This window comes from Girardinichthys multiradiatus, chromosome 1 (genome assembly GCF_021462225.1).
Source record: "Girardinichthys multiradiatus isolate DD_20200921_A chromosome 1, DD_fGirMul_XY1, whole genome shotgun sequence".
In the NCBI taxonomy this organism is placed as follows: domain Eukaryota; kingdom Metazoa; phylum Chordata; class Actinopteri; order Cyprinodontiformes; family Goodeidae; genus Girardinichthys; species Girardinichthys multiradiatus.
The window spans coordinates 8,571,583-8,593,817 of NC_061794.1; the positions used below are offsets into that span (position 1 = coordinate 8,571,583).

The window sequence follows — 22,235 nt, forward strand, 5'->3', positions numbered from 1 at the left end:
TTTACATTGCACGCCAGGAAGTGGAAAGGAGCGTTTCGTCTTTCAGCTTCAAGTGTCCCACATGTTTTCGGCCGCTGCAGGAACTCTAGTTGGACCACATGTGGGAATGCAGCAAACACTGTGAGTGGTGCTCCACCTGTGGCCCCAGGACACCACTCCCCTCCTTGTTGTTCTCCCTCCTCCCAGGTTCTTTTATGTTCACAGCAAACATCCTCAACATTCAGGTTGCAGACAGAGCAGCCGATCTATGCATCCAGTATGGTGTGGACCATGTCATATTGGCCGTAGAAGCATGTGGAGGTCGGCTCTTACTTTGTACCAGCTTTTGGTAACGACCCAGTCCCTCTGGGCTCAGACGGACGTCCCGGTTGCAGCCGTCGCTCCTCAGCACTGCAGTCTGGAATGTATCCGACAGGTAGGTTTCGCCTTTCTGCGGAGGGTTGCTTCATGTAGTCAGGCTCCAGCATGCATTATTAGCGACCATGTGAACAATCTATTGCGAGGTAATCCTCTATCTGACGAAGAGCTGCAGGAGAAACATCTCCACATTACTGTGCAGCTAGACTCCACGTGTTCGGGTTACCGCGTAATCCATCTCAGCAGATTTGGGAAATAGTTGTATGATGCGCATTATCTTCTCTTATATTTCAATGAATATCTGATTATCATAGCTGTTATATATATGATCTAGCATAGGATGCAGGACTGCAAACAGCATCTTAAAAGAAAAACATATTTTAGTTGACTTAAACCAGCAGATCTGATACAGGAGGAGACATTTAAAGTTTCACAGGAGCACATTATTTTATGTCGGACTTGTAAAGGTTCAAAAATGTAAGCATACGTTATGATCTCAGAGGGAAAAGGTAAAAATGAAACGGGTTCAAATCTAAACCAACAAACTTCCAGCTGAAAGTTGTTTTGTATTTTTTATTTACAAGAAAGTGGCGTGTTTAGTAGTAAGTGGAACACATCTTGTTTTCTGCAGCCTCCCCCACTATGCAGGTTTGCATCAGGTTTGTCAAGATTCTTGTGGTTCTAATGTTCATGCAGGTTAGAAGGCATGTATTTATGCTCCAGGCAGATACTGTTTCTTTTTACACCTGTTGGGTTGGAGCACATCATAGGAAGAATACTGGGATTCATTAAATGCCAAAGATAAAGTTGTTTTACATTCAGATGTAGAATTTTAAATAAACCACCAGGAAAACAAAGGTTGGTGTCAAAAGTGTTGAAGGAATCATTTGGCTTCATAAATGAACTCTATAATTTCAAACGTCTTTGATGGAAATAAGCTTTATTATTAAAATCAAAACAGCGGCAGCATGAAAGTGGACATGAAGATGTTCTCAAAAGTCCACCTTCCATTTAGCTGAATTTGATGTTTTCTTACCTTGTAATAATTTTCAAATGGTTATCAGGTCTATTTTATTTATTGCAGAAAACAACCTTTGTTCTGTAAATCAAGAGGCCTTTAGGGGTTTGACGTCGAGGTGAAGTTTGTGGACCGTTCATCTTTTTAAACCTCTGCAACTGTCTTCCACATTTGCTCTGACAGGTTCTGCTGTTAGGTCAGCTTCAGGCAGCTTTCAAGAACGATCGTTGCTTATTAAACAAATGAGCTAAATAAAGACAAGAAGAGTGGTCAAAGGACAGAATGTAAGACAGGGCCATCTCGTTTTCAAGCTCCTAGGGCTCTTACGGAGATGACTGGGTGCAGATGTTTGGGAAAACAAACATATTCTTGATTTTCGATCCTTTTCTCAACATGGAACTCGTTCCGGGAAAATTTGATTATTTTTTTAGCTCAGTAAGCAAAGAGTAATGTCCCCTATAGAGCATTAGAGCTGGGATACAGGATGGTTCTGAAGAGCTGTTTATGCTTATTAATTATTAATATAACTCAGATGTGTAAAAACTAAATCCTAACAAGCCCCAAGAACAAATTGCTTCTACTTATTCATATTTAAAGATGCTGAAATAATATTAACTTGGCACAATAACTAAGATTTGTGTTTGGATGATTTTTCTTTGTTGTAACTTTGGTTCCTGGCAATAAATCCTAAACTGATGGGAAGCCTGTTTCTAAGTATAACAAAACATGAAATGAATTATTTAAAATCCAACCAAAGCTTCTCCAGCATTTGTTCAGTTCTGTTTCATTTTGAAGTTAAAGTTGCTCTGAATTAACTTAATTAGTTAATAAATCTGTTAAACTCAACAGGGAGTCTTTAATTCATTTTTACTTGATTATTGAAATAGTCATATAAAAGATCTGCACAATAAACAGATAAATCACTGTAGGATGAAAGCTTCTATTAAACATTTCAGAATGCAAAATCATCTTCCTTTGAATACATTTAAAGCCTCAGAAATATGAATAAAAACCATAAGGACACACCGCAGGAGACAAACAGAGAAAAATATTTGGACACTAAGAATGCTGTGACCATAAAGGCTGGAGACTGAAGAAATGATCGTCTGATTGGAAGATTACAGCGTGACTGTCGGTCACCAGTCGCAACCCTGTGGTGAAATTCAAAACGGCTGCAGCCTATTATGTGTTGTAACCCAGCAGAGTAGAAGAATGAGCTAAACTGTCCAATTACGGCCAGCTGAGACTAACGAAGAGTAAACAGACGAGAAGAAAAGGGGGGACCAAAACCTACAAGGAGTAAATGTGAACTGAATTAACTTTTTATTGCTCCACTTTAAAAGAGAAACACAAGAAGGTGGAAGTTCCTGAGGCATCCGCATGTTTATGAACTGAGAGGTCGTATAAGTTATGACTATTGCAGAGCCTTTAAATGTCTTTTTACCACTCTTCCATGAAGCCTGGAATTGTGGTGAACAACTAATAGTAGTGCTAACAGATTCTTCACCGATCAAGTTCACTTCTGTTGTCTGGATAAAAAGGCTTTAGATGAAATCAGATTCTTAATCTTGAGGCACAGTCCTTCTAAGGCAAACGGGTTGATCCTCTATTTAATGCAGTCGATCAGCTGGGCTGTGTCTCTGGTCCTCTGATTCATCTGTAGCGTCTCTCCGATCTTGTTCGCTGGTCTTCTGCTAGGACAACAACCAACTAGTTCCTCTATTCTTGCCCATTTTATAGAGCATTTCCACCAAACCCTTTGTGCTCATTGGCCAGTGGTTGTTGCCGTGGCTGTCCCATTGGTCACCCATGACATAAGGCGATCTTTTTTTATTTTCTGGAATTTTCCTCGTGTCCATATCAGACATCCCATCATCACCTCAGTCCTGAGCTGTCTGCTGGCCTCTTCTTTGCCCTGTGCCCCCGGATCAGTCATCAGTCTTGTGCTATAAGCTACAGCTCTCACTTCCCCAATCCCCGAACATCTGCTCTATCCCTGTCTCACTCAATGTTACACTTCCTCTTAAACAGAGGCTTTAATTCTTACATTGGTGCTGCTCAAACTTTTAGTTACAGCCTTTACAGTTTAAAACCATTACTTAAACTTCATCCTTTTTATTCATACACCACACAACATTATCTCTTTCATATATAGCTGATTGAGAATTTCTAAACCTTAATGTTTTTTATTTTAATTATCAGTTCTCAATCATATTTCAATCATATATCTTTTAACTTGATGATCAAAGATTACTAATTTCATTTAATACACGTGAAAAAATGTAAAATCATCATACATCATTTCTTTGGATACATTTCTTGGTTATAATTCTGCAAAAGATAAGACAGATAATATGTGGCTCCACACAGGCCTCTCCAGTCTCTCAGCTCCAGAATATGAGAACAAGCTTGTTTCACTCTCCACTGCTTCAACTGTGTATTTATAATAATTATTACATGGATTACACATAAGGATATTTATTGTAATTTTTATGGATTTAACTGTGAGCAGTTAATGAATGTTGCATGGATTACATGGAAAGATCTCACCTCATTTTGACACAACATAGCTATCAAACTGCTCTGGACTGAGCAGAAAGCAGCCCATCGACTTGGGCATAGGGCTCCTTCACAGACCCCCACACTGCCCTCTGGATCATAGCCTCTTAACTAAAAAACTGGTACATCTAAAAGAGATTTGAATTTTGTGAAAAAGTTCAATATTGGAAACTCATAGTGTCACACCCTATGCAGCTAATTAACTAAAACACTTGCAAATGTTTCCTGAGTCTCTTAATGGTCTCTCAGTCTGGGTCACAATCATGAGAAAGACTGATGACTCAACAGATGTCCAGAAGACAAGCATTGACACCCTCCTTGTGGAGGGTAAGCCACTAAAGGTCATGGCTAAAGAGTCGCAGAGTGCTATATCTAAGCATATTTATAGAAAGTTGAATGTAAAGAAAAAGAACATCGTGCTCCCTTCTGCTGACAAGTATTATGGAGATGCTGATTTAATTGCACGGTGGCACAGTTGGTAGCACTGTTGCCTTGCAGCAAGAAGGTCCTGGGTTCAATTCCCGGCCTGGGGTCTTTCTGCATGGAGTTTGCATGTTCTCCCCGTGCATGCGTGGGTTCTCACCGGGTACTCCGGCTTCCTCCCACAGTCCAAAGACATGCCTGTTAGGTTAATTGGTTTCTCTAAAATGCCCTTAGGTGTATGTGTGTGTGTGGTTGTTTGTGTGTTGCCCTGCGATGGACTGGCGACCTGTCCAAGGTGTACCCCGCCTCTCGCCCATAGACTGCTGGAGATAGGCACCAGCTCCCCCGCAACCCACTATGGAATAAGCGGTAGAAAATGACTGACTGATTTAATTTTCCAGCAGGACTTGGTAACAGCCCACACTACTAAAGGTTCTAAAACATGGTTCAATGACTGTTACGGAGCTTGACTGGCCTTCAATCTGACCTGAACCTTATAGGGAATCTATAGAGTATTGTCAAGAGGAACATGAGACACCAGAACCGAAAATGCAGATGACCTGAAGGCCACTATCAAAGAAACCTGGCTTTCCATTACGCCTCACCATCTGTATTTAATTCCTTCTGACATCTCATGGAAACTTGTGGGTCCTATCATTAGAAAACAAAGCCAGGTTTTCCTTTAAATCTGCTTTCAATTTAAATCCCATCCATCCCTTTTTACTTCTTAAAATATCTAAGGCTTTGTCAGAGCAGACATATGAAAACAAAAACCCTGCCTCTTAGTTAAAAGAAATGCTAAATTCCCATAATACCTTTTCTGTTTAGTTGACAGCCATCACATTTACTGCACATGTAATGTCAAAAGGCTTTAAATGCAAGGTTTCCAATGATTACAAGATTACAACAATTGCAACTGCTTCACGGAGCAGAAGGTGCTTGTTTGTAAAAGATAAAATATGGGGGGAAAAGAAAATCAGGTCCAGACTTGAAAGGCAAGGCAAGTTTATTTATACAGCACCTTTCAGTAGCGAAGTGCTGTACACGACAAAAAGCTCTCTAAGCAACCCAAAGAACACGATCAAAGTGGAATCCTGAGTTTGGAGGAACATTTAGAAAGATTTTCTAATTATTTGAGGGTTAATTATTTCAGTGTACTGAAACTTTTGTATATCCTTGGGCGTTATTAAAATTAATGAAACTTTTTTTTAAATTTAAAATTTAACTAGAAACAAAAGGAATGGGGGAAAATGACCAATGAGATTATATTTCTGGATCCCAGTGAAGTGTTTTGTACCTAAAGCAAACTGCATTTGAAACAGGCCAAAATCAGAGAGAAGGAGATAATTCTGTGAAATAAAAAGCCTGAAATTACCAGATTATACCAGTGCTGAATAATGTGCAGATCTGTCCAACAAGGATCTTAAACTTGCCCACTTTAATTGTTCCAAAACATCTTAATTAAACCATTCAGAATAAAACTTTTTACCCAGGGAAGTATCTTGTTCCTGGCTTTAATAATGTAGTGTCCAGAAACACCCACAAACTGACTTTAAGGGTGTGGTGCTTGGTGTACCGGTAGAACTGACCCATATTCAGAGGCCTCGGTGCCGCCCTCCTGCCTTCAAGTCCCGACCCCAGAGACTTTTGCTGCATGTCTTCCCCCTCTGTCCACCCCTCTTCTTGTCTGCCAACTTAAAAAAAATAAAATAAGATAAATAAAGGCCACTAGTGCTGCAAAAAACAAAACCAAAAACTGAAAATACTTATTTGAGCACAGATGCAAACACTTTACTACACTGACCTAGACTACTGAAAAGGTCTTCAGGTGCCTTTACATGAATCCTTGGGATTATCCAAACACACTGAAAATGAAACTGTGCAAACGTGCACCATCTCGGCCAGGTTGAAAACAGCTGGCATTTCCTTTCAGAGAGAACCATGAAGCTGGGTCAAATTAATTTCCTGCCGCCCAATGAGCTCAGGAAGAGGAGACCTTTTGATGTTTTTTAATCCTTAACAGTTTAAGAATAACTCTATGTTTATCTCCAAACATTTCACAATTTCCCTTAAGTAGTTAGATTCCATTATGTCTTGGTAATTTATCCCCAAGTGTGATTATTAATAGTTTATTTATTGATTATTTTAGGGACTAGGTACAATATAACCATTCATTTCACATACAAAGTGGTAATATTAGGATTCTGAGGATATTTTTTTTTTTTAAAGTCCTCTCCTTCCTTTCATTATATGCAGTTCAGGCTCTCTGACAAAGAGGATTCAACTTTCATTCAGATGTTTCAAGATTTGAGCCTAATAATTTATACTTAATGAAACTGATAGGATTTTTATTACATACTGATGCTATCCACGCACTGTGTGTGAACTTTAGAGAGACATTATCCCATTTCATTCACTACAAAGATATATTGATCCTGTTATCACCAGATTATAAATTTGGTTGTCCTGGGATAACAAGATAATAATTATTCCCTTATCTTGGGATAATGAGACTATTATCCCATTAACAGAAGATGTTTCTGGCGGCGCACTCCTCAGTTTCCACTTGATCTGCCAATAAATGTCAACTTAAATAACTCAGTGTGTCCAGACTACTTAACATTAATCAACATCAATTAATATTAAGTCGCTAAATATTTTTTTAATTCGGCCAATGATCGGAATTTTACAGAATTTGCCACCTTCTGCTAGTCAATCTTTTAAAATGATTTTATTACTTGCAGGAATGAAATGAAATAAAGTTCAACGTTTTGCCTCCACCTCGGACACTAACACCTGTATTTAACATTTACTGAAATTCTTCTTTTCAGCCGCACAGACCGCCGTTGCCATGGTTATTTGGACACGTGGTGAGAGCCTTCCGTGTATTTCTACAAATCTGAATATTATTTCATGGGAGGGAACAGCGCGGTCCAGCCCTGCAGCTGCGCTCCATTTCACGCAAGATATGATGTATGATATGAAGGAAATGTGCGCAGAAACATGGGTGCGCACGGTTTTATACATTGATTTTCTTTGTGCGCTGCGCTTTTCAAAATTTGTTGCAAACTCTACCTTTAGTATGAAAGCTGCGCACTCTTTTACACATGAGGCCCCTGATATACAACCTGGTTGGGTCGTTCTTTCCAGACTGGAACACCATGACTAAGGAATTAAAAACGGTTTTTTTTTTTCTTGAGAGTTTTGACTCCTTTAAAAAGGAGATGAAGAAATTCTTATTCAACAGTCATTGTCCTTAAGATCTATTTTTAAATATTTAAAAATCCTATTTCATATTTGTTTTGCTGCTTTGGAGTTTTAAAGCAGAGGCAGAAAATAATCATAAAATGGAGATATGTCAGATACTTTCTACGTAAAACAGTAAAGGAAAAAACAGAAATGTAGTTCAATGGTAGATCAAACCCTAGCAGAATTTTATTGAACTGTTCCAGAACTTTGAATTTAATTTAACGTGATTCTGAAAATCATTCTTGCTCTCTTTTTCTTTACGTCAATCTGTGTGCATGTGTTAGTAGATCACAGTAAAATGAAGCTGGAGGTGATTCTGTAAACTTTCTGCTTGGCAGGGAGGACCTGAATGTGAATACTGCAGAGTAACTGCAGATGACATCAAGAAGACTCTGGGTTTTGACTCCACCCATGCATTTGGAGGTAAGTCACATTCAGCCTTGCAGCACAGACCTTTACAACTTTGTATACACTCCTAAAGATCATGATTATCATGGTAATGTTGAGCTTTTTATTAATTCTGTGGTTTTAATTAGGTTCACAAGTGTCACGTTTATTGTGGACTTTCTCTGATTCACTTAGGCTTCAAACTGTACATAAAGGCTTAAAGATGTACATCACCTAAATCTTTTAACTGAACAAGTAAACAAGGTTCATTAACTTCACCTTCAGTAATCATTGACTACAGTGTGTAGTTTCTCTAAAATAATGGTTGACAGAACTCATTGGAGTGACCACTATCCAGGGAGCAACAACAAATCCAAGGGACCCAGGAAAGATCTAAAGGGTAGATTCAGTTAAAAATGTCTGTACGTAAATTAATTGTGTCAAATGTTTAATCTTTTTGCTAAGGTTTAGAAGATGACCCAAAGTGTCACCCTCAGATGAAAAAAAGTGATTAGTTTTGTTAAGAACTGCCCAAAAACCACCAAGTCTCAAGCCAATCATAAAGTGGAAACTGCTGGAACATCTGTGCCACGTTTGGTAATAAAGCATGGTTTACATTGTAACTTTCAGTTTAGAATATGGACAAAACAAATGTCAGGAATACCACCAGAAGCTTGTTGATGGCTATGCATAGCATGTGGTCGGAGCAAAAATAATGAACCACAGGTTGTTTATGTTACACAATAAATTCAAACGTGCTCATCAAGTTCTTATCCTTACAAATTATTGGACTCGGACTTGTTGTAAGATCATTTGGCACTGAAATAAAGGAAAACCAAAAAACGATTAAAATAAATGATTAAATCCCCAAAATGAATATGACCGTCAAGTCCATATTGACTTCTGACTAGAACTGTCTAGCAGTTGTAAGCTACTAAATCATATCTATTCATCCAAAATAATTTCAATCTGAAATAAAATATTTCATTAATAAAATCCTTCAGTTACATGAGCCATCTCACATTTAGGATTGTAAAGGGTCTCCAAGTATTTGTGGGTCTACACTCAGAAGAGTAAATACAAAATCATCATTTACTAAAGCATGTGCTGCTGACATGTATTGCTTATACCTTGTGTCCATTCACTCAACCACCCTGCAGCTGAAGCAAATGTTAAAAAAATGAATTGTGCTGCATTATTTGAAAAACACTTTGAACCACTCTCATGGGATTCCTCCTCAGATTGTATTCCATGGCCTTGTTTGGAGCTGCTTGGGAATGAAGACCCAACAATCTGTGAACATTACGTCCAAGCACCAACTGATCTGAAGGTCGGGTTTGTACATGAGCCTAACCCTGAATATGACACCGTCGTCGTCTCCTGGAAACCCAGCCACTACGGTATGTTGACCCAGACATAACCGAATGCATATGGAGCTTAAAAACATCTTCTAGTTTATCCAAAAATGAGTCAAGTCACACTCATTAAAATCGGCAATGCTTCTCTCTGTTATTCTGCTGGAGGTTTATTTCCAGTTTTATTTCTTCATTACCTTAGGTGCTGGTTCAGACTGCCCCCATGTTAGTCACCGTTTAATCCTCATTCTACACAAATCCGTTGAGCTCTTCCAAACATGAGTAGTAAAACCCACTTAAATGCCTGAAGTAGTGTTGTTGAAATTGGAGGTGATGTAACTCTATGGCAAACATGTATTTTATAAATATTTGGCTGTCATTTAGAGCGACTTACTTATTTACTTAAACTTTCTAATGTATTTATGCATCTTGAACCTTTCCTAAATTTGTCACATTACAACCAGAAGTTTTACTGTTTGACTGGGATTTCCTCAAATGTTTTATCTTCCACCTTAGCCATGGACCCCTCCGGTTTTACATGTGTCTTTAACCAAAACAGAACATCCATTTCCACCTGTGTGTCTCTAGATGTCAGTTAAATAAGCAGCTGAAAAGACTGAATCGGAATAATGCTGCAGGTCCAGATCATGTCAGCCCTAGAGTCCTGAAGGGCTGTGCAGAGCAGCTCTGTGGGATTCTGCAGCCCCTCTTCACCCTTAGCCTGGCCAAGATGAAGGTTCCAGTGTTGTGGAAGACCTCCTATGTTGTTCCGGTACCAAAGAAAACTCACCCATCAGTCCTCAGTGACTATAGACCTCTTGCCCTGACATCCCACATCATGAAGGTCCTAGAGAGACTCCTGTTGGCCCACCTGAGTAAGCAGACAAGCAGCTTTCAGGATGCCATCATACACCTGCTTCAACAGACCCACTGTCATCTGGACAAAGCCAGCAGCACTGTGAGGATCATGTTCTTTGATTTCTCCAGTGCATTTAAAACAATTCAACCTGATTTGCTTTGTCAGAAACTCCAGAAGACTCAGGCGGAGGCCTCAACAATCTCCTGGATCAAAGACTACCTGACAAACAGACCACAGTTTGTGAGACTGAAGGGTTGTGAGTCTAACTAGGTAGTCAGCAGCACAGGAGCACCACAGGGGACTGTACTCTCACCATTCCTTTTCACTCTGTACACCTCAGACTTCCAGTACAAGACAGACTCCTGTCATCTGCAGAAATACTCGAATGATTCTGCAGTTGTGGGGTGGATCAGAGATGGACAAGAAGCTGAGTACAGGAAGGTGGTGAACCGCTTTGTGGCATGGTGTGGAAACAATCATCTCATGTTGAACGTGACTAAAACAAAGGAGATGGTTGTAGATTTTAAGAGAAACAGGAAAAGTTAAAACATTATTTCCATCATGGGAGAAGAAGTGGAGATGGCAGAGGAGTATAAATACCTTGGTGTTCATCTGGACAACAGACTGTAATGGAGATGCAACTGTGAAGCCATCTACAAGAAGTGACAGAGCAGACTGTACTTCTTAAAGAAGCTTAAGACCTTCAGTGTTTGCAGCAAGATGCTACAGATCTTCTATAGTCTGTTGTGGAGAGTGTGATCTATCCTGGCATCATCTACTAGGGAAGCAGCATCAGAGCCAGGGACTTAAAAAAGCTCAACAAGCTGATAAAGGAGGCTGGCTCTGTTCTGGGGACTCCTCTGAAGATCATTGTGCAAAGAAGGATCCTTTATAAAATGAAGAACATTATGGAGAACCCTGAGCATCCTCTTAATGAGTCTGTCCTACAACAACAGAGTGTCTTCAGTCAGAGGCTTCTTCAGATCTGCTGTAAGACGGAGCGCTACAGGAGATCCTTCCTGCCCACAGCCATCAGCATCTACAACGGCTCTTTGAGGAAACCTTCATAATATGAGCTACAACAACATTTAATTTCCCTTTGGGATTAATAAACAATTTTTCATTTGAATTTAACTGAATTTGATAAGTATAGACATGCCTTTAAATAAATGGCTTCTTAATCATAATATTTCAGGGTCATAAACATTGCATGTTTTGAAAATCCCAGGAACATCATTTGCATGATAAAAGAATTGTAGCTATGGCTGTCTGTTTAGGCTCATTGTCCTGCTGGAAGTTGAACCTCCACCCCAGTCCAAATTCTGTAACAGCCTGTAACAGGAGTTCTGTCAGTATTGCCACTGTAGTTCAAGGTGTGCATTAATACTGAATGCGCATGTTGAAATGTAGATGGATCTAGATGTGACAGATATCTGTCACTTTTAGCTATGCGTCACCTCACATAAAAGACCTAAACGTTTATCATTTTACTGACAGCAGGTTATGAAAGAACCTTGGGTTGAACTGAACTTCATCTTAATAGTCTAATTGTTTTGAGAATTCACAAATCGTGTCAGACAGCAGAAGCGAACCTATCACACGTCTTTGTGCTTTCTGCAGGAATTGCCTTCTTGCGAGGCTTTCAAGTGTCGGTGCAGGCTTTGGGAGGGACTGCTTCTACCTGTCAGCTGTTGCTCTTCAACCGTAACGTCTCTCTTTCTGCCTCACATGCTCAAACGGTACAGAAGGTGGCATTTCCTTTGTTCCTTTTCAAAGCATTAAGTTGATTTATGCAACAAAAGCTCACACTGATTTATTTAAAAACTAGTTCATCTTCACTTTTATAGAAAGTAGACTGTAAAAGATTTAAGACAAATTAATTTTTAAATCGTTTGAATTTCAGTGCAAGCTTAAAAATGGAAGTTTTTATGCAGTTCAGTTTATCTCAGAGCAGCAGCTCACAATAAACATCTCCTAATAAAGTGATTGTTTCACCCTGTTAGAACCACAGATGACCCAAGTTGCATTTAAGTTGCACAAACAAAAACTTCTGACTCAACTTAAACTCATGCCCTAAAATCTCTCTCAGGAGTGAATGGACCCCGGTATGCATACTAGTGACAGCAGGATTGACATCTGATGCACCTTATGCACATGTGCTATTAAAGGATGCACTTGATTATTAGCCAGTGACGATTGAGGACTGTCGGCTGTTAATGGCTCAAAACAATGTCTTGATGTTAGCTCTAACAATATAATATTGTCATAGGATGTGGTTTTTAAACTGGACCAAGGTGCAGACTGAAGCTCCGGAGCACTTTGGTCAGTTAAAGGATTGTAATGGAAACAGAAAGCAAAAACTTGCTCAAAAACAGACTCAAGAACCTTGATTTCTACCTGGAATGCAAATTTTACTTTCATCTGAAAAGAGCACTTTGGATCCAGCTATTTTTCTCCTTAGTCTATGAGATGCCCTGATGTTTTCTCTGGTTTAGGAGTTGCTTGACATGAGGTATGCAAGATTTGTAACCCATGTGTAGGATTTGTCTGTGTGTGGTGGCTCTTGATGTACTGACTCCAGCCTTAGTCCACTCCTTGTGAAGCTTCCTCAAATTCTTGACTGGATTTTCCGTGGCAATTCTCTCAAGGCTGCGGTGGTGTGTCTTTTTCCACCTCACTTTTTCCTTCCACTCATCTTTCTATAGATATGCTTGGATACAGAACTCTGTGAGCAACTAGCTTCTTCAGCAATTACCTTTTATTGCTTCCCCTCCTCGTGACGGGTGTTAATGACTGTCTTCAGGACATCTGTCCAGTCAGCAGTCTTCCCCATGATTGTGTAGCCTACTGACCCAGACAGAGAGACCATTTAGTGTCACGATGTGCCAGTGTTAGTGTTAGGTTTCTGCACTCCTGTTATTTCTGTTTCATATTAGATTCATTCTGGTGTTTTGATATTTGTTACCCCCCTGGATCTGTTAGGTATTTTGGTAGATCTATTTTCTCCCTGTTGGTTATGTTCCTTAGTTGCTGTTATCTTCGTTCATTCCATTGTTCTCTTATACCTGTTCAGTTAGATTCCCTGATCTTCTGGTTTAATTAGCTTCCCTCCCTCAGTTTTTCTGCATGTTTCCTGTCACTCGCTACTTCAGATTTCTCCCAATTAGTTCTCTTGGTTTATTGGTCCATTCTCCTCCCTACCCTAGTATTTATACTCACTGGTTTTGTTGGTCTCCATCTGTTCCTCCTGTTTACGTGCCTGTGTTCCATGTCCTGCTGATTTTGTAAGTTTATTAAAGAGGCTCTACTACTTACCAGCGGCTCCAGCACTCCAATCTGCACTTTGGTCCTACCAAACTCCAGCCTATTACGTCATTTACAGGCTCAGGAAACATTTTGACACGCGTTTCCAATATCTAACATTTCTCAATATTCTAATTTTCTGAGGCAGAATTTTGAATTTTCATTATCTGGAAGCCATAATCATCAAAATTACAATAAATAAAAGCTTGAAATATTTCACTCTATTTGTAATGAATTTATTTAATATATAATTTTCACTTTCAAAATGGAAGGACAAAAAAATGCTGAACTTGATATTCTAATTGAGACGTACCTCTATAGTGCAGTATATACGGTACTGCAATATGAACACAGCGATTATCTATTTTTATTGACATTTTATTAAAAATGGCTTGTTATGAATTATTTAGTACTTTTCTCAAACCCTCCATGAGGCGGCCGACCAGTTTTTTGAAAGTTTCCACTGGTATTTTGACCATTTATCTTTGGTGATGAGCTCCAAGTCTTTGAGGTTGGAAGGCCTACTCCCCATCACCCTAATGTTTAGCTCCATCCACAGATTCTCTATCAGATTCAAGTCATAACTGGCTGGCCGACTCAGAAAAAACATGTTGATAAAATTAAAGGATTGCTTTAAATTTAAACCTGACAGTGAATTTTGTTCTTAACTAAATGTCTAACAATGTTTTCACTTCACCCTCATACAGCCCTGTGGTAGCCCATTTGTCGCTCATTGTTATGACAATTTTCTACATTTTAAAACTAACTTTTAATAACTAAGTTTTCAGATGTGACTTTTCTAACTACCTGTAGCAGCTGGCTGTGCTGCAGTGCTAATGCTACATAGCTTGTACACAATCAGGAACAATTGGAGATTCAGTAGCGTTAATGTCATGGTTATGGTTGAAATATCCACCTGCTACCACAAGGGGAAAAGTTCGGAAGGGCAACTCTGGCACCTCTTCACCTCCTGTGCTAATTTGAAAACACCCAACTAAATCTGATGGCCTATTGGAAAGTCTGCAATAAAAGGAAGTAGCAGTCGGTATTATTGTGGTCTTAGTATCATAAAGCACTACTAAAACTATGTAAAAAGTTGTCCAAACTATATACGTGTTTGCTTCTGTGAATCATTCAGTCATTTAAAGCGTAGCATAATACACTCATTCCAATATTTTAAACTTCAATTGTGCTTAATTTGTTTTTTTATAGATCTACAAATCAGACCCATTTCCTGACCTCTCCTTAGGATCCCAGTATGTTGTTACTGTCATGGCCTTGCCGGTTCCTGAGCAGTGGGACAAGTTTTACCAAAGCCTTTACTTCTACACTCACTGTAAGACCCTTTCAAGCTGTGTTACTTTATTACGTGGAACCTGATGAGAATTTAATGTTCACATTCATTTTAAACCGTATTAGTTATGACATCTCATCCTCTGTCTTCTCTAAAAACTTGGCCCACTTCTTTTTATATATTAAAGCAGCATTGGGTCTATAATTACAAGTTTATTATGGGCTTTTCAGCATGTGCAGAGAAAAATGGTCTGGAGCAGTGTAAGCAAGGTGAGAAAACAATTTATTGTTCATCAAGAGGAATATGATCTTATCATTAAACATTTCTTCTTAAAATCAGCTCTGCATGTAAGCATTTTGTAAAACGGTTGCAGACTGGTACCCGCGGCATGTTGAGGTCCAGCAGGAAGGCTCTAATATCACTGTGACTTTTAACTTGGCTCCACCAAACCTGGGCATCAGAAGGTACTTCTCCTTTTGTTATGGAGACGTCAAAACGAAATACACAGACATAGTTCCAGTGAGTGTACTTTGTTTTTTCTTTCAATTTGTAACGATTTTAATTTTTAGCCCAGTTTATAGAAATGAACATGCTGCCAATGTATACTTTTACTAAACATTAGTGTGGAGGACCGATCCTGCAATCATTAAGAATAAATAAACAGAGGAAAAATATAGAGTTCAAGGAAAAATAAATATGATTTGAAAATTCGTGGTTTAAATAAAAATAGTGGATTAAAATAGAAATATATATATTTATATCTGAATAATTGATAATGAATAAATATCTTCTTTTTATTATTTTTTTGCATTTAATGTCGCACTAATTTATATTTCTAGCTACTTTTTGGCCCAGTCATTCTTTTATTGAATCATTTATTTACTTCTGTATTTATTCTTAATTATGGCTAGATCGGTCCTCCATGCAACAGTGCCCTCAGTGGCCACATAAGTGCAGGATGCTTTCGCAAACAGCTCTGCTGAGGTCCATTTCATATTATTTCCACTGCAAACATGATCATTTCTCAGAGAGGGGGAAAATACTGCCCTGTGTGCCACAGTTGCTTGCATCATTGATGTTGCATTAAATTGATAGTTCATATCACCTTGGAGTATATTTGTCATATTTAGCTCCTTTTAAATCATCATCATGCAACAAAATTCTTGAATTGTGCTGTATGCAGGGTAAAGAAGCCATTTGCCACATACGCTCAAGTTTTAATTTCATCATCAGGCTGCCCCCTAGTGTTTAGGAAATACATTTATCTTCGAGTGGATAAGATGTTCCCTTATTGGACAGGTTAGTTGTGGCAGTTATTCTGTCTAATTTTACAGAATAAGTGCAAGAAACTATACCAACATATTCACAATAACAGTAAAAGTCTGTCTAGTTGTCCCATTTAAGAAAGATATTGTAAAAATGGTGTTCTATCGTGTTGTTTTAACACAAAATTCTAAGGTTTTATGTTTTCCTGACCTATATTCTATAGGTAAAGGTTAAATGGAACATCGAGTTTCACAAGAACAAGCATATGGAAACACAATCCTCTACACTGATATTAACTTGCTGTTTACTGACATAATTGCTCAAAGATTAAAAGAGAAACTTACATCAGGCCTAAGAGGGAAACCCAGACTTCCCAACCTCCAGCGACACTTTCCAGCTGGGGAACCCCAAGGTGTTCTAAGCCCAAAAAAGATAAATAGTCCCTCCAACAGGTTTTGGGTCTGACCTAGGGTCTCCTCTTAGTGATATATTCCCAGAAAAACCTGATAAGGGAGGCATCTATTCTGCATTCTGCTCAGACACCTGAACCACCTCAGCTGACTCCCTTTAGTGCAGAGGAGCAGTAGCTCATTTCAGCCCCTTGATCCCACATCTGCTCTATCAGTCGTTATTAATTTTTCATCACCATAACTGGCCGTATAGAATTTGGGTGAATCAAGAGCTTTGCTTTCAGAATCAGCTCCTTTTCCACCACAGACTGAAGCAACAGCCCCACCAAGGACAGTACCAGGTCATACTGCCCCACCAATCCACCCTTTTCTGCTTGAGAACATCTGCACTTGTCTTTGGATTTTGAATTTCCCGATTGTGATACTACAGTCTGTCCACATAGTAAAAAATCTCCCACTCCAACACACTGAACACTGGGTTTCCCCAAACCAGATGCTTAGACATGCAGATGATACAACAATGGTGGCACACATATATGGGAATGATGAATACGTGAGAGGTGGAGTAGGTGTACCAGTCATTGTACTATCCAAATATTTGATGCAGCATTTCAAAAGTGTTCTACATAGCTTTAATAAGTACTATGAAGTGTAAAAAAACACTGTTGTGGTTTTTCTCAGGATTTCTCCAAAAACAAAACCCACCACAGTTTTCAGCTGAGTGGCCTTCATGAAAAAAAGAACTACACCTGTGAGGTAAGACATAGGTTTTTGCTCTAAGCTATACAAAACTGTTTGTTTTTGTATAGCTTACAGCTTTTTTTTTTTTTTTTTTTTTTTCAAAACAGTGCCTATATTTATCCCATTCAGTATTTCAGATAAATCCATTATTTACAGACTAAAGTGTGTAGGCAGGATGGGTTTCGCTCATCCTAGAATGATAACATGAAGATAAATTCTGGACAAAGAAAACAAAGCAAAGTCTGTCTGTGATCTCTACAGTGTGTTAAAAAAACATTTACACCCCCAGAACGTTTTTCACATTTTGTTACGTTACAATAATTAATTGTTTTTATCAGGAGTGGGACTGTAATAATATGCATAATAGTAAAAAATCTGAAAAAAGTGTGTACTGTTTTTTGATTGAGCCCACTTTACTCTATTGCCCTAAATAAAACCCAGGACCACTAATTGGAGAAATCCATTGCTGAAAGCAAACCGTAAGAAATCTGGTCTAAAATTTTCTACAAGTCACATTGGGGATACAGCAAACATGTGGCAGAAATTGTTCTTGTTAGATGAGACTAAAATGTAACTATTGAAGAATAATAAATGTTGAGAGAAACTAAGGCTGCGCTTCTCGCTGAACACAACATGGTGTCGGCAGCATCACGCTGTGGGCATGATTTACTTCAGCAGGGACAGCAAAGTTGGTCAGAGATGATGGAAAGGTGAATGGATCTAAATACACAGTAAACCTGGAAGAGAATCAGTTAGAGGCTTGAGACTGGAGGTTGACCTTCCAGTAGGACCCTAACCCTAACCATACGACGACCCTAACCATACAGCCATTATGTAAAGGTTTGGATCAGAACTATTCTAAGGCATCACTATGTTAAAAGTTAAAGTCTAGACCAAAATTTTATTCAGAATCTGTGTCAAGATTACACTCTACTTTGTGTTGGTCTGTCACATAAAAACCCCGTAAAAATGCATTGAAGTTTGTGTTTGTCATGCGACCAAATTGAAGGAGTACTAATAGAACTGCAAAACCTTGCATGTCCATGTTGCATTAATAGTGGGTCAGGACACCAAAGAATCAGGTTGATCACTGTTCTGTTCTGTTTTCAGGTTTTAAAACCAGATATAAAGTTGATGCTAAATGTGTCTTTCTGTCACAGATAGCTGCTAAGGAAGTAGATGCAGTAAGAAAACGCTTCAAGATTTATGTCATGGGCTCTCAGAAAGGTATGAAAGGCCGCAGAAGACTGAATGCTGTAATGGAGTGAAACGGTCTTAAGGTTTACTGTAAGGGTTTGCAAAGTAAAAGAAACAGGTTGACTCTCTTTTTTATATATCCTTTTAAATATTTGGAATAAGTGATCATGATCATGGCTTTTTTTAACTGGGATGTGTACACTTTTGAGATCAATTGTATATTAAAAAAAAAGTCTAGAAATCCATTAGTTAAGCTAACTAAGGGTGATCACTGCAAAGAATTGATTGATTTTGAAATAACTGATTGGAGGCGTGTAAAACAGTACCTTAGCCAGAGCGCTTTTCAATAAATAGTATGGAGTTAATCCTGAAATATATATGTACATCTATGTGAAAAAAAAGTCTCACTTGCACAGCTCTTTTTAATGAAAAAACAGCTCAGCAAGTATATGACTTTATTGATTCTTTGATTCTTCTTCTTGTGGTTGCGAAGTTAGAATTTCCTTGTGTAAATGGTCTTTGTAAAATGTGGACACTCCTAATTGTAGGTTTGTTTAAATGGTAAAAATATGAGATTGAAAGTGCTTCGTGCAAAGTGTCAAAGTATTTCATAAAGGTTTAACTCTGATTTAACTTCAGATTTTATCTCCTCTATCACCAGACATTCCATCCTCAGCTCATGCGTCTTTGGCTGTGGTTCCAGCTCTGTGTCTGGCTGTGGCAGCCATATTTGGAGTCCTGCTGGCTGCTCTCATGGGTTGGAGGTCGAAAATGCACAGGAAGAAACTTGATGTCAACCCAGGTGCAAATCAACAGAAACCAAACCATGCAAAATCACACTTTGCCTTGCACAAGTAGGTAAAATACTACAACATATATTTTTGTCATCCATGTAGAAATTATAACCCTGCATGAGGAGACTAAGACCCAAAAGGAAGTGGTGATCTTGCCTGAATACAGGGTGACCCCTCCACGTCTTCTAATTTGCTACAGTGGCCATGATGGCCCTGCACATGTAAAAGCCGTCATGCAGTTGGGAGCCTTCATACAGCAGCACATGGCGACTCAGGTATTCTACACTCTTTGCTTCCTTTTTGTATTTTCTGTCATTATAGCATAATGGGGTCCAGTTATTAACAAACATGTTGAAGAAAGTGCTCTGGCCAGATGAAAAATGTACCAATTTTTCTGACAAAGAACCTGTACATGTAGGATACAAAAGGCTTGAGACTGGGGTGAGGGTTCGTCTTCCAAGACAATGACCTTAAGCATATAGCCAGAGCTGTTATGGGATGGTTTAGATCAAAGCATAATTATGCATTAGAATGGTCCAGTCAAAGTTCAAACCTAAAGCCATTATGGAATCAGTGGCAAGATTTCAAAACTAATGATCACGGATGCTCTCCACCCAATCTGACTGTGCTTGGGGCTATTTTGCAAAGAGGAATGAGCAAAATTTCAGTCTTTGGATGTGCCCAGCTGGCAGAGATATTAACTTAAAAAATATTGGACAAACCTCCAAAAATACACAAACTTTTGTGGTTGTTATGTGACAAAATGCAAAAAACCTTATGTCTTCTTAGGTGTGCATGGACCTTTGGGACTCTCTGAGCATCGCTGAGGAGGGCAGTATGACCTGGTACTGTCGAAAGATCCGGGAGAGCGACTTTGTACTGGTGATCTGTTCTCCAGGACACAGGCAGAGACACGACACTGCTGATCCAGAGGTGATTCATGATGACAATTTGGCTTTAATGTCAAACGCCTGCAGTTCTGACGCCATCATCCAACTTATTGGAGCAGAGGTGGGATTAGCCAAAACCCGGGGAGAAGACCTGTCTAAATACATGGCAGCTGTTTTCAAGTACTGTAAGGAAACAGACATCCCCACTGAGCTGAGGCTGGTATCTCACTACACATTCCCACAAGACTTACCGCTGCTCTTTTCACATCTTCATGGAGTGGCCCTGCACAGACCAGGTGGTTACCTTAAGATTAACAACATCACAGAGGAAGGTTTTACCACAGTCCCAACAGGAGCTGCTCTGCAGTTAGCTATCCAGGAAGCGGGGATGATGCTGAGTGAAAAGCAGCATCAAACGGAGGATAGCTCATACTGTGACAGAGTGGATGTTTAAAACATGATATACAGTGGGGAGATAAAACATTTTTACTGCCATAAATATTTTTCTGTGGGGGCTTGAAATTCACACCAGATGTTAGTAACAACCCAAGATATCCACACAAACTAGGGGCATGTAAAGATAGAGAAGCCTTTTTTGGTAACAAGAACTTCAAGGCCAGTCATAATAAAACTAGTTGCATACACTGCTCAAATGTGATTTTAACCAATTTTTCCACAAAAACTGGTCGAGTCTTGAAGGTTTTGAGGACCTCTCCTATCTAGTCTGATCTTCAGTTCAGAGTTCAGATTTTTAATTGGATTCAAGTCAAGTGATTGACTGGGCAGTTGCAGCAACTTTATTTTATTTCTCTGAAACCAGTTGAGTTTCCTTTGCTGCGTGTTTGGAATTTTTGCTGGAAAAATCCTCCCTTGTTTCATCTCCAGATTCCTGTCAAGGATCTCCCACTACATTTCTTCATTCAGCCTTCCTTCAGTTATATTAGGTCGGCCAGCATCATATGCTGAAAGACAGTCCTGCACTATAATGTTTCCACCTCCAAATGTCACAGTATCTCTGTTGTTTTGGGGGCGTTGTACAGTCCAATTCCTTCTCCAAACATGGTATGTGCAATGACATCTAAAGAGTTCAATCCTGATCTCATTTGTCCAGACTACACTTTTCATTTCATTGACCTGTCCAAATATTCAGCAGCATACCTTAACTTGTTCTTTCCTTCAGCAGTGGAGTCTTGTGCACATAGTGTGCATAGAGCCCACTGCCATTGAGTGGAATACCTATTTCCTGGAAATATATAGGAATTAGTAGTGTATCTACTAATATATATATATTTATGTATATATATATATATATATATATATATATATATATATATATATATGTATGTGTGTGTGTGTCTACAAATATATAAAGAAACATCTAAATATTTACTGAGAAAATCTCAATACTTCTTTACCTTCCATAATTATTGTGCATACGTATTGTAGTTGGACCTCAGATACACAAAACTTTGCACTATGACTTATGACTTTATGCATGCAGTAATATTCATAAGGTTCAAAAATATAAGTAGGCTATTTAAAAAGCTAGTATATGTGATGTCTTGTAAAATGCTGCTTTGAAGCACTACCTGCAGGGGTGAGTAGTTTTAAACTCTTGCCGGTACTTAGGGGCAGAGCTAGAGAGGGGGCTGGGGAGGCACTGGGGCCATATATGCATGTCTATTTATATATATATATATATATATATATATATATCAATTGTTAAAGAATTGCCATGCATGAAACAATGATAAACCATTTTCTGATGCTTAACTTTTCATCTTTAGTTTCTGTCTTTTCACAATCAGAATCAGCTTTATTGCCAAGTTCGTGCATACAAACAGGGAGTTTTACTCCGGTACACTTTGCTCTCTGGTTTTTGTTTTTTGCATTAAAGAATATACATATATACAAATATTCACATATATAAAAAAATATTTTCTTTTGAACAAAGAAGTTATTGTTCTCTGCATTGTGGTCAAGTTTTGATTTTATTTAAATAAAAAATTGGACAGTTCGGTTGTTTTCGCGGTTTTTATTTAAAAGTCTGCAGATGGTAAGTGATTCATTGTTCGTGCTGTCCTAATGCAAGCGACGATTTTTATGTCTGTGCACCACCTGTGCAAAATCTCT

General features: G+C 38.8%; 1 protein-coding gene across 3 annotated transcripts; it reads left to right on the forward strand.

Moving 5' to 3' along the window:
• Nucleotides 1–64: 64 nt before the first annotated feature.
• si:ch211-207e14.4 (interleukin-17 receptor D) lies at nucleotides 65–20,755 on the forward strand. Of its 3 annotated transcripts, none has more exons than XM_047369198.1 (12): nucleotides 65–415; nucleotides 7,945–8,029; nucleotides 9,235–9,393; nucleotides 11,828–11,955; nucleotides 14,723–14,846; nucleotides 15,035–15,073; nucleotides 15,178–15,323; nucleotides 17,162–17,236; nucleotides 18,382–18,448; nucleotides 19,080–19,220; nucleotides 19,315–19,487; nucleotides 20,002–20,755. In XM_047369198.1, exons 1-12 carry the CDS (start codon nucleotides 248–250, stop codon nucleotides 20,554–20,556), a joined length of 1,860 nt encoding a protein of 619 aa, XP_047225154.1. In that variant the 5' UTR covers nucleotides 65–247; the 3' UTR covers nucleotides 20,557–20,755. The 3 variants fall into 3 exon arrangements, with proteins under 3 accessions (XP_047225154.1, XP_047225163.1, XP_047225171.1); XM_047369207.1 differs by having other exon boundaries at nucleotides 11,828–11,946; XM_047369215.1 differs by lacking the exon at nucleotides 65–415 and adding an exon at nucleotides 7,267–7,364.
• Nucleotides 20,756–22,235: the final 1,480 nt, after the last annotated feature.